At 36.7% G+C, this 13,569-nt stretch overlaps 1 protein-coding gene across 27 annotated transcripts in view; it reads right to left on the reverse strand.

Annotated features, from left to right (window-relative positions):
• The window catches only part of NRXN1 (neurexin 1), a 740,630-nt gene that overhangs the window by 358,941 nt on the left and 368,120 nt on the right, over positions 1-13,569 (reverse strand). For 14 of the 27 annotated variants that reach the window (XM_074897427.1, XM_074897426.1, XM_074897425.1 and 11 more), the window contains 2 exons: positions 9,448-9,621; positions 3,760-3,879 (listed from right to left, as the gene is read on the reverse strand). In XM_074897427.1, the coding sequence (XP_074753528.1) occupies positions 3,760-3,879; positions 9,448-9,621 (294 nt within the window). Of the gene's footprint in view, positions 1-3,759; positions 3,880-4,843; positions 4,871-9,447; positions 9,622-13,569 lie in introns of all 27 variants that reach the window. The other 13 variants (XM_074897419.1, XM_074897417.1, XM_074897407.1 and 10 more) reach the window with 1 other exon arrangement.

Consider the following 13,569-nt stretch of genomic DNA (forward strand, 5'->3'; position numbering starts at 1 on the left):
CTTTCAGGTAGCTGTAGAGAGTGATGAGGTCTGCCCTCAGCCTTCTCTTCCTCAAACTGAACAGTCCCAGTTCCTTCAATGGCTCCTCACAGGATTTGTTCTCCAGGCCCTTCACCAGCTTCGTTGCCCTCCTCTGCACTCATTCCAGCATCTTGATATCTCTCTCGTATTGATGTGCCCAAAATTGGACACAATACTCCAGGTGTGGCCTCACCAGTGCAGGGTACAGGGGGACTGTCACCTCCCTACTTCTGCTGGTCACATTATTTCTAATACAAGCCAGGATGCCACTGGCTTTCTTGGCCACCTGGGCACACTGCTGGCACCAAGTTGGACATGAATCAGCAATATGATCTTGTGACAAAGAAGGCCAACAGGCTCATTAGCTGCATTAGGAAAAATGTCACAGAAACCTTGAGAGATGTGATCCTTCCTCTCTACTCAGCACTGTTGAAATGTATCTGGAGCACTATCTCCTAGTGCTGGGCTCCCCAGTGCAAGAGCAACGTAAGCATACTGGAATAAGTCTATCAAAGGGCCACAGAGGTGGTTAAGGGATTGAAGCATCTCTCATAAGAGAGCAGGGACTATTCAGCCTGGAGAAGAGAAGACTCAGGGGGGATCCTATCAATGTTTTAAAATACCTGATGAGTGGGAGTAAAGATAGAGACTCGTCTCAACAGTGCCCAGTGACAGAACAAGAGGCAACAGGCACAAATTGAAATACACAAAATCTCATTTAAATAAAATGAAAATGTTTGTGCTGTGATGGTAACTGAGCACTGGCACAGGTTGCCCAGAGAGGTTGTGGGGTCTCCATCCTTGGAGATATTCAAAACGCAACTGGACACAGTCCTGTTCTAGCTGACTGCTCTGAACAGAAGGGCTGGATTAGACAATCTCCCTCTCACCTCAGCTATTCTGTCACTCTGAAACTTCTACTTAAATATGTTCCCTAGGAACTGGCAGAACAAAACGGTGGGGAAGTGTGATGGGTTAACTGTGGAACAAAATAACAGGGAGGCATGATGGGTTAATCCTGGCTCAGGGCCAACCTCCCACACAGCTGCTCGCCTACTCCCCTCCTCTGAGCTTGGGTCCCCTCTGCTGTTTCTCACTCTTTTTGTTCCCTCCTCCTTCATCTGCCTGGCATTTTGGTAAGAATGGAATACTTTCTAAGCATGTTTTCATCGAGGTGCCACCACTCACCTGTGGTGAGTCCATTGGAGGTGGCTGTGCCCAGCATTTGGCAGTCCTGGCCTCTCCTTGTCAAGGCCACCCTGCAGCCAACACCTGGATGTGGATACCCAATACAGGAGGGATGCAAGGCTCCACAAGCCAGGTCCTTTTAACTGTTTCTCTTACGACCACTCACACTTATTCTTAAGTGGACAACTCTTGGGTATGATAACAAAATATCTCTACCTATGAGATTCTGATGTCCCAAATACTCCACTTTACATAAATCAGTACATTCAAATGTAAAGTAAGCCAAGGGCCAAGGATTCAATTTCATCTTCTTGTCAACCAGTGTTGCTTCATGCGCAATCTGCAATGGAAATACGCTCACACACACCGTTCAGGAACATGTCTACATCCTTCTGAAGGGAATGCATTTTTCAGCAACAAGCAGGTGCTATTCCAGACCAGTTGCTGAGATAATCTTTCTTCACGTGAAGGGAATTTGTCTTACTTCAGTGCTGCAGCAGTTTAGCCTGTGCTGTGCAGTTTGTGCAAGTTACTAAGAACTATAGTAACATTTCATCATTCCTCCCCCCATTATGCTCTTCTCAAACACAGCATAACAGCCTAGGAGCATCTAGATGACACTGAGATTACAACATCATTTCTCCACCTTTCTCTCACATATACTGTTATGAAAAATCTCTTTCGTTATGTTTGCTTTGCAGATTTTTGGTATCTGAACTAATCTGAGGAGCCAAGACAAAGCAGAAAGCAAATGTATTGTATTTACCAGACTCTGCATTCTATTACAAAACATCCATATCTCGGATAAATTTATATTTCATGTTTGCGATAGGAGAACATTAAGGAAAAAGATTTATCTGGGAAAAAGTAAGTGGTTTTGGCAGCCATATACTAAAGGTACTCCTTTACCATAATTAGAAATAGTATATTGAGAATTATCTGATTGTATACAATGTATTCCATAATGTTAGCATACAAATGAACCTACACAGATTGGTAAATACCTTTCTTACGTAAAGTTCACCAGTTCGCCAAATTTATGCAATAGGTGTCACCTGAATAAGTATTTAATAGAACATTCCAGGCCCAGGCATAAGTTACTACTAAGACAAATCTATAAGCAGAGTTTTTCCTTTGCTTGATGTGGAATATATAACTTATTATTTGTATTTTAGTTTAGTTTTTCGGAAGAACTTAAAGATCACAGAAGAACAGAAATAACAATTTTAAAAGAAAATAAAAACAAATAATTTTCTCCTGTAGCAGACAGGGGACAGAATTATTTAAAAAGATATGTTTGGCAGTATGACTAATCACTCACATTGCTGGGAAGGGCAAATTCACAAACCTAAAGTAAACCCAAACCTTTGCTCAAATTATCATAAGTTTTTCTGGTATCACATTTCATTTCTACCATGACAGAAACTGCAGAGAAACAGACTGAGATGAGTCCTTTCCATAGTTTTCAAATGTGGTCAAGAACAGAAAAGTGAACTTTCATGAGAGTAATTAATGTAGCTTTTATAAGTAACTAATTTTTTAGCCTTGTGCTAGATACAATTTGATCCAAAAGCTTTTCAGATTGTAATTATTCTGTTATTTTATGGTTTGTCCAAGAAGATACACCTTGCTGTAGTGTGGAGAACCAAAGCAAGGCATAAAAATCCAAAATCCTTGACTAGACAGTTACACCAACGCTTTCTACCATCAGTCATTTATTCAGATAAATATATACAAATAGAAATAAAAATGCTTAGCCTTAAAGAAATTCCCTCTTCATATGGATATAAAAATGTGCAACATTTGGATGTTTCAAATGTGATGAGTTAAAAAGCAAACTCAGTAGCTTGCTTTAATCAGTTACCATGGATCATTACGGTTCTTGCATTACTATTCCACTTTCATTTCTGCATAATTCTATTTAGATCAATAAGGCTAGATTGGAATAAAACTAGATTATGACATTGGTGAATCAGGCCCCTTATTTTTGACACATTTAAGCTTTTCCTGAAAGACCAGATGGTTGGTGTATGTTATGTAGTTTTATTCAGATGAAATTTAAAAGAACTAAAATACGCAGCATGCTTTTATTATTGGCATGCTTAGTGTGTCACCTAAAGAAATCTACAAAAGGAGATAATGAGCCTTGTCAACTGTTTCACAGTAATTATAGCCCTCATGATATAATGCTACAAAATTACAATATAGCTTAAGATAATAAAATGTAAAAGGTTTTTTCAATCAGGAAAAAAACCTATTTGTAACATTTGTGCAGGAAAGGGATTATTTCAAACAGGTAACCATCAGTATATTAGACACGCAATCAAATGTAATAAAACCAAATTCTGTCAATGTTTGATACTGTATATTGTCCAAAATTTATACTGTATATTTGAGCTATGTTCTTCCCACAAGGCTTACAGATTTTCACAGGGTTTTCCACTTCATTTAAATATCTAATATTAAAATAATATAAAGCTTCAGAAGCTTGCTTCAAATATTGCCTTAAAGCTCTTGAGCGTTGAGATCAGCATTTTTCAGTGTACTTACGGTCATTGCATAATGGTCCACTAAAGGAAGTCATACTACAGTCGCAACTGAATCCATCCCACTGCTGTAAGCACACTCCCTGGTTTGCGCATGAATCCTCTTGGCACGTTGTGCTGGGCCCTGATGAGAACACACAAAAAAGGACTTGCACTTTGTCTTCCAAAGAAAGGCATTTCTCACTGGATCACATTAACTAGCTGCCAACATCTTAAATCAAATGAGCAAAGAGTTACCAAGTAAAACACACATAAACTTGCTGATTTTGCAGCAGCATGTAATATTAAAAGGGTGGGTTTGGTTTAGTTTTAAGATTGATATGTCAAGCACATAAGAATGCACAAACTGAAGCAGAGTTATTCCAGGTACAGTGGGAATGTTAACTTTGTTGCATTTATTTTGATAACCTCACGTCAGACCATTAACTGGCTAAATGTTTTCTAAAATCTTTATTATTTTTTCCTGTAAATACATTTCAAATATCAAAGCCAGATGCCACAGAAAGCAAAGCTCTGGGAGATGGAAGTAAGGGTTGGAAAATAAAATTAAAACCTCAACAAAATAAAAATAATAAAATGAAACTACGCTATACAATGCTTTTAATCCCACAAATTATTTTAAATTACTTAGGTCTGAAATTAAAAGTACTTTGGGATTCTTTGTCAGGAATGTTGGCAAGTACTGATTCACATGCTTCAGGGGTCCCATGCAGGTTCCTTTTTTAAGGGGAGATGCAGAAAATCAGGCTATTAATGAACTGGCATGCCAAAATGTGACATATGCATGAAAAACAAAGCTACTCTATTTCTAGAGAATCATAACTAGACTACTGAAATATAAAGAAATTTGAAAAGGAATGATCAAAGCACTAAAGCAATCACTATACAAACATATCCAAGACTGAAAGCCTTTATGCAAGCTATACTGGAAAAATGAAGGCTCACGTAGCCCATTGTTTTAGAGGTGTGAAAGACAAAATCTGAACAAAGTAACACACTTTAGTCTGAAATGTACAGAGCATTTGTTGCAGCAATCCAACTGTGCATTGGGGGTTTCAGTCTTGTTTAATACACACAGGGCTCTCTACCTTGCAAATCAGCTTTCATCAATGCAACTTTGTCAGCAAAATAAAAAAGCAAAATATATTCAATGTTAGTAAGCAATATTGAAATGGCAGCAAACACAGAAAAAAACCATTCAGAGTAAAGTGCATGCTGCTGTTAAAGAGAGAAAGAAATGCCATATAATGCAAACAAATTAATGCTAATAGCCATAAATCTTCAGGCAAGCCAAAATAAAAAAGCAGTAATTTGCCAGTATTTTACTACAAATATAATGGTTAATTGGGCTGATGACATGTAATGAAGGAAAATTAAAAGTTGAGTTTTTTTCTCCCTTGGATAGATACAAATGCGTTAGCAGAGTAGATGCATGGCTGAATCCTGACTAGCCATTTGTCATGTTCAGATACACTGAATTCAAGAATAATTAGCACTGTCATCCTCTGCGGTCTTTCTTTTTTTCTAGCCCTTTCTTCATGACTGGTGAATGAAGACTGAAATACAGACCCCGAACTACAGACTACTATGAGCTCACACACACATTTCACACTGACTCTTGACGCTACAAGGAAAAATTCAGTTCTGGGATTATAAAATTGTCCTAAATTGTTTTGGAGAAGACACATCAATATCCATTTGAAACTCCCACTGCTAGTCATTGATGACAGGACAAAACTGGTCCAAAGATTATATAAATATCCTAAATCTTCCTGTAGAGAGAAATTCACTTAACCCTTCTTTCACATTACAGCCCCTTCAAAGATCTCAGTGTGGGATTTCTTTTGATTTGCCAGTATTTTTGAAAAATCCATATCAATATGATTTAAGTCAGTTCAGTGGCCTCTTGCTTTAAATGAGGCACTGCTCGAGCACACCTCTGAACCAGGGCCTGGACAGTCACCAGTGCAAATTAAGAACGAGGGCAGTGTATGCTGCATCCCTTTTCCTGCAAAACTATTAACTCTTCTATTTTCTCCTGGTCAAAGAAAAATACTACTACTAATAATAATACCTATAACTGATCTACTGCAGTAGACAGACATAGGATAGTGATTTCCTTTTCTTTGGAGTTTGGAGTCCAGAAGTTTAAACATTTGGGCATTACATCACCCTCTCTTGAGCTGGGGATTATAATGACAGAATCCCGTAGCTGACAAGACAAGACACATTTTTTTCTCACCAGATTCTGCTACTCGGAAACTTTACAAAGATGAAGTGAAAATATCTGTAGGTGTTTAAATGTTATATATTCATGCATTTATTTACACTTTAGTTATGCAATGTTAAATTTCCTCATCTTTGCAAAAGTAGAGCAAAAGTCACAAGGACTTAAAAGTACATAAACTGCAGGACCCTGTAGGCACGTTAAAGAGTGCACACATATTTAGAAAAAATACGATGCAATCTTGTTAAAATTCAAGGTTATTCTGCTTTTTATGAAATTGATTCTTAGAACTTTTGGCTTATCTATAGTAGTCATTATTCAAAAATTGCCATCAAGACTAGCTTATATGTAAGATTTTATTTTATTAAGAAGTAGGCTTTTTTTTTTTTTTTTTTTTCCTTAAGGAACAAAAGAGGAGGACTGTTTAATGTTGGTAAATACTACAACATCTACCATAACAGGTTCATATTTTGCTATGTATATTACAGAATTAATCTATTTAATAAAAATACTGTAATACACTCTTCTCAAGCACTCACCTTCTGGTTCACATTCAATTTAAATATTCTAATTTATTCAGTCAACACTGCAGACCTTTTACCTGAGGGCTTACATGCTATATATTACACAAAAATAATTATTAAGTGGCATGTACAATGTTTTACTATATGCTGTAAAAACAAATTCCATATTTCACCATCAAAAATCTTCACGTATGTTAATACTTTGAAACTTTTCAGATAGTTAATTTAATATACAAATAATGTTATATATGCACATGCATGCACACAGTGCATTTTCCTCTTATATATGTTAAAACTATGTTTTTATAATTCTGTAATTTCTATAATTGTTTTATTTAAATTGCGTAAAGAAAGTACAATGGATTTGACTAGAGAAAAACAGAGCTGACACTTACAACCTGGCTCTGGGGTTTGCTGTTAACAATTCAAAGAGCTAGTTAGCATATTTATGTTTCTAGCTGTTAGTTTCTATCTGTTCTAGCCATTGAAAATTTGTCAACAAGGTGGATTCAGCCAAGTGTAAATTATATTCAATGCTCAATGATGGAGAACAGAGATATCTATCTGCCTGTGGCTGAAACTTCGAAATGCAAGCCTTACAACTTGCCACACCAAACTCATGTGTGGGTTTGCAAAAAATGTTCCAAAGAAAGAATTTTTAACATGCACTTATGACAGTAAAGTTATTGAGGAATATTAATATTTTAAAAACAAAATCCTAACAGATAAAATTAACTAGTAGTACATCGTGGCTTCACAGTTTGACAGAAGAGAGAAAAAAAGTTTTCACCCCAGGTTGGTTTTTGGTTTGTACCAGAGAGGTGGGGAATTCAATCCCATGAGTCTGAGTAACATCAAATTCAAGTGCCTCACCTCTCGGAAAAGATTTTGAAGCAGGCTGACGTCTTAACAAAGGACATACATCCACCAGTACAGCCAGCTGTCTTTTTCGATTGAGAGTAGCGGTGACTGATACTGTTTTGAAATTACTTCTGCTGCTGTGTCCTGAGCCCTTTGGACTTGACATCTCAGGGGACTTACAGAGCTTACACATCCCACTGAAGTGTGAGATAGATGCAAAGCTGCTCAGCTCTGTAAGGATGGAGACAGTCCTCTCTGTACACAGTAGCAGAGCTATGGGCAGCTTAAGGTATACAAGAAACTTCTAGGAGGCAGCTAAATTTGCAAGTGACTTAAATCATATTTTAGGTGTCAGAACACTTTTTTGTACATCTGATCCATGGTCTGCAGGGAAGAGACTGACAGATGGGTCAGACAGGAAGACAAAGTAAATAAGTGAGCTGGAAGAGTTAACTCACAAGGGTTAAGCGAAAAGGTTGGAAGGGAATATTTCATTCCATGCTGTTACAGATTTCCTTCTACAGGCAAAAGACTTTTGATAAGGCAGTTCTCTGGGAGCCAGGCAGCATGTCTAGTTTGGCCATTTTGCTTGTGTCTGATGATTTTGGTGTCAGAAAAAGCTGACTATCCACCAAAAAGGACAATATTTGTATGGCCTTTATTAATTTGTTGGTAGGTTTATTAAATTCACCAATAGCTGAGTTGTGCCACCGGTTTAAAAGGTGAACTCTCACTCTAGGCCTGTGGTAATATTTCTTTGAAGTACATAAAATTCATTTAGAAAATTACATAATTTCAAAAAAAGCTATGAAATGCATAATGGAATTAGGGCATACTTTGACTCTTTGAAGGGATGGTGCAGGCATGGAACTTGCTAACATCATTCAGAAAGCAAAATCTAATTTTCTAAACTCAGTGACAAAGTAATTTATATTTTTCCATTCCTGATAGAAATAAATAGACACTAAAGTTACACAAAACTAAATTGTGAATTATACATATTTCTATGTGCTATCAATAGAATATGTACTGTTAACTAAAAGTAGCAGGTAAAGAACAAAATAGTTCCACCTGTACGAATGTACTGTCGTAACAACAGAAGAGGAGACAGCATTTATCCACCAGAAAGCTTTATCTTGTGGAGCCTGAGGAAAACCCCCACCTTTGCCTGGATTTTTTAACAATGTCTATTTGCAAACTTAACAAAGTTGATATCAAAATCATCAAGATTCCAACCTGAAATTCTACAGTGTCATTTACACATTTTTCTGTCCAGAGAATGGCACTTGAGGGAGGGAATAACACATAAAATTGAGCAGAGCCACAAAATTCAGAATTATGGGAATAAAATATATATGCAGAGACAGAGAACTGATTTAAATTATTCCATAAATCATAGTAAAAATAATGTGGGATTAAATGACAGCTGAAAAAATAGCTAGGGATTGACACCCCTGAATTACAAATACACCTCTTCTAATTCTGTCCTCACTTAAATTCCATGATATTCCAGATGAGTCAATAAAGACATAAAAAAATGTGATATATTTGGCTGTTACTGATTTCAGATAGGAAGGCTCACGACAATACAAGTCTCAGGGGTGAGCAAAAATAGAGAAGATGGAAGATTGATCTTAAACATTTTCATAAATTAGCCTTGAATTAATCAACTCAAAATGTCTGCTTTAAAAGTGGAATTAATTAGCTAATGCCTAAGTGTTATGAAGATATAAAGGACTTCATTGAACCTAACTGTTATTGTTTCTATCATTAATTAAAATACATCAGAACTAAACAAAATACATGCAAAATATCTTGCCACTGGAGAGGATAGATTAAACATTAAACATTTAAGAAGTTAACTCATGTTCTCAGATCAATCTTTGCTGTAGGGCAGGCAAACATTTTTCTCCATAATACTAAAAAAAATGCAGTCTTTATATAAGAAAGGAGCTAACAAGATCAATTAGAAGCAGGTAAAATATAGTCTCTCCATGTGTGGAGGGTACATATCAACAAAACTGCAGGATTCACACAATACTTTCACTATGATATAAAAAAATATTAGCATATTTAATACCTTCACATCCTCTTTCTATTTGCCCATTGCAGAAGAGAGCATCTGAGATTAGATCAGGGAGACGTCCATTCAAGTCAACCGATGCAAGACAGCCTTGGAATCCTTCTTTTGCATGTACCAGTTTTGGCAAGGACTTATACATTTCTTTGGCCACTCCTCCAATATACAAATCACCTGTTGAGAAAAAATAAATATTAGATACAGAAAAACCCCCTGTAGAATCTTTGACCTGCTTGATTTTCTGGCCTTTTTGTACTGAATGACAGGTATCTCAGAAAAACTTGCTTCAAAATAAATGCAGAAGAAAACACTGATAGCATATATGTGAAAAGACACTGCAGGACTACATTTTTTCAAATGCATATGTAGACTTCACATTACTTAGAAGCACCTGGACATGTTATTTATGTGCCAGCTCATATACACAAGGAAAACTGCGTCTGTTTCACAGATGAGGATTCAGTCACAGAATGTCCATCTAGAAATGCATCTAGTACTGATGCATGTTGTTAGCATAGTCCGGGAACCTGACCACAGATCATCCTGATTAAGGACACATCACACTGAGATAAAAGGCAATAAGAGGACCACCAAGATACACATGAAGTCCATATATCCAGAATCATCCATTTAAATGCACACCAAGAAACAAAGAGTTCAGGGACACATCTAAGAAGAAACTTAGGGATACCATAGTTAGGCCATGAAATTACTGATTCTCCCCACCAAAATTCATACTTTGTGTCAGTTACGTGGGAACAGGGGGAGTTAGATGCCCATAAAGTGGCAGTCTGCACACTGAGCAAACAGAATTTTATTGCCAAAAATAATTCTGATGACAGACATATATTATAAACACCTCTCTGATGAACCTTGGGCAACTTAGGACTGGAAGCTAGTGCTTTTCTTCCTTTGAGTAATTCATAGTTCTGAGATTTATTTTGAAAGGACATAACTATAACTTTTCTCTTAAACATCAAGGCAGGGGGTGCTTTTTTGTTTTAAAACAGTTCAGGTTGTGCCTTTCTTTCACATGTTGAGTGTCTCTGGTGGGCAAAACAATGATCTTTCAAGCCAACATAACTCACATCCCTGAAGTGTGTCTTAAGTGCCAGACTATAGTTTTAACCAGGTGCTTTCCATACCTCTTACTGAAGACATGCTGCAGAAAAGAATCTGAGCTTTGCTTGGCCAGAGAGGGTAAGCATGCCCAGCATGATCACAACCCTTGCTGAAAGGCTTTAGTCCTCCTCCTGGCAGGCAAGATATGCTTGATTCCTTCAGTCACAGACAGAAAGGAATAAAGCCATGGCTTCCTACATCTTGCATGAGTTTATTGTCCTGCTCTGTTATCCTCTACCTCAGAAAAAGCAGCTGTCTTTGCAAGCCTCGTGGGAGTGCTCTGAGCATGTCTACAGGCAAGCACCCTTAGGCATGCAGGATGACAACAAGCTGGGCTTCTGAGAAGCATGGAACCTGTTTGAAGGAAGGTGCTTATAGGAACGTCCAACTCTCAAGCATCACCAAGTGACAAAATTCTTACTCTACCTATGCATTAAATCCTCACTGATGACATGCTTTGTGCTAGCAAAAATTTTCAATAGACTCTCTGACTATACAATCTAATCTACATTGTGCTTTCCAGTACATCCCCCAGCCTGAATGATTTTGGAGCCTAGGCCACAGGTTTTATCGAGGACTGGTCCTGCATCACCTCAAATGCAAAACTGTTCATTTCCTAAGTGTTTATCAAGCTTTGTAGGCAGATTTTATAGTGAAAGAACGTACTAGTTATCACCTCTACCCCATGTGGCTAATTTTAATCTCCCTCTTATCGGTATTAGCCACAGTCACACCTCTTCTTGGTTCTCCTGGCATACACGCTTGTTTGCAAGGGAGTACAATTTCGTGCTGTTTGTAATGGTTTACAGTTTGCCTGCAAGGAAATGGCCTGAAATAAACAAATATCTATCAGACTGTGAAAAATTTTTAGTTACTACATACTAGCCCTAAAACTCAACTGCATTTGAATTAGTGAAATAGAGATAAAGAGCTTAGGAACATGCATATCTTATAAGCCATCCATCCAAAAGTCTTAGCAATCGTTATAGCATCATATACTAAGAAACCTCAAGCTTTCTCCAGTCTACATAGATAATTTGAAAAAAAAAGATACTGCTTTCCTCTAGAGCTTTGAGATACAGTATTAATTCTCAGAAGCATGGTATTAGACATAACGGATTAAATTATCATGATCCATACGTTTCCGTAAATGGGATGTAATTTATTCACAGAAGAAAAACTTCTGTATTTTTCAATCAGCTGAATTGGAAACAAAGTAAAAACTTTCATCTCAAAGTAAAGGTTCTTCATCTTTTTCTCAGGTGGAACATCTAGAAAGTAAAATCCTTCCAGGTTTCCTGAAGTTCTGTGCAGTCACTCTGAGCTCAGAATAGAGAGATAATTCATCTCAGTTGATTACAATAGACTTAAATGAGGAAAACTCCAGAGAGAAATGCTAAGAAAATCACTCCTATGCTAAATAGGTTAAACTTGGTCTATTGTACATAACAGAGGCAGCTTCTTTTTAAACTTCCCAACATGTATATCGTCCAACCAACCATTTTTATTCTGTGATTGGTTAAACACTTAAAACCATAAACTTTCAGATGATGCCCTGCTAAATCCTAAAATCCACCTGTCAAGCATATTGAGATTGTTATATACAGACACATAGCAATTGTCAGTTATGATGAATGGTTAATAGAAGTCCAGGTCAGTGTGCCAGCATATGAACCTGAACTCGGAATATTTGCTCCTGAAGATATACATTGGAAGATCTTCAGCTAGGTATTGTATGCACAGAAGTACAATACATTGAGACCAAATAAACTGTAACTCTACTTATAGTTCCTTAAGACTATTAGAAATTATCATTATATATTATTGAAGATACAGTTTCCACAAACACATGTTCTGGGCAGTATATTAAGTTTGTTGGTGTTCCAAATAACTTCAGTTCTGCTTTTCCACTAGCTAATACACTACACTAATACATATTGTATGTATTGAGCAGCTATATTGACTGTTAAACTTTGCCTTTTATAAAGTACATACAAGTATTTTTTATGACTAAGGGCTAAACATTTCCCAGATTTAATATCAAATGTGCTTTGAGTTTGCTACTGATGGCATAAAAACACTCTCTCAGAGACAAAATTTTATTAAGGGATAGGCTGTGAAATTAATACTCAGATGTTTTATTAATAAATAAATGTTTTGCATAGCAGTTTCAGCGAATCACATGCTTCATTTTCACGTTCATGACAATGAAGAAGTAGTTTCCTACAAAACTCTATCCATTAGAAATTCAGACAATACAGAATTGCAGAAAATATCATTAATGAAAATATTTGTATGTTGAATGTGCATGACCAGAGGTTCAGAAAAGATAAAGCTTGTCCCACTAAAAGAGATCAGAGGAATCGGCATAGTATGATGCATATTCTCAGGTTTTCTCCTAGTTTTCACTTCTTGTGTAAGGACAGCTTTACTACTGGAAATGTTACATGCTCTAAACCAGGATTAATCTCTTGGTTGTGTATCTGCCTACTTACCCTTACAAATTACGTGTAAGTTATTTCATTAAGTAAGGCATCACAGTTCATCAGATCAATAGTATGAGATCAGACACTGTCTAAACTAGCTGCAGCCTAAATGCAATACTAATGCAACACTGCTACCACTGAAAATGTGTGACCATCTCGGGAGTTGTGCACAATGGAAAATGCAATTCTTCTATTTCTTTCTTTCAACAGATGAACATTTCTTAAGTATGTATAGATAGGGATATAATTATATTACAGTGCTAACCATAGTTTCTGGAACTAAAGTTTAGTTATTGCCTTTTCCGCATGTATTTTCTTCTGAAGTTTCTTCTAATTTTTAAATATATTCCTGAAAAAAAAAAAAATCCATTTTTTTCATAACCATCCTGACTTTCCTTAATCTATAAAGGAAAATAACTAATCTATATAAAATATATCAACTGGCATAAAGAAGAGGGAATAATAGTGCTCCAAGATCTTCTGATGTCTGGAGAAGCTTCAAATAAAGCACTTT

Source organism: Athene noctua, chromosome 1 (assembly GCF_965140245.1).
Source record: "Athene noctua chromosome 1, bAthNoc1.hap1.1, whole genome shotgun sequence".
NCBI lineage: Eukaryota > Metazoa > Chordata > Aves > Strigiformes > Strigidae > Athene > Athene noctua.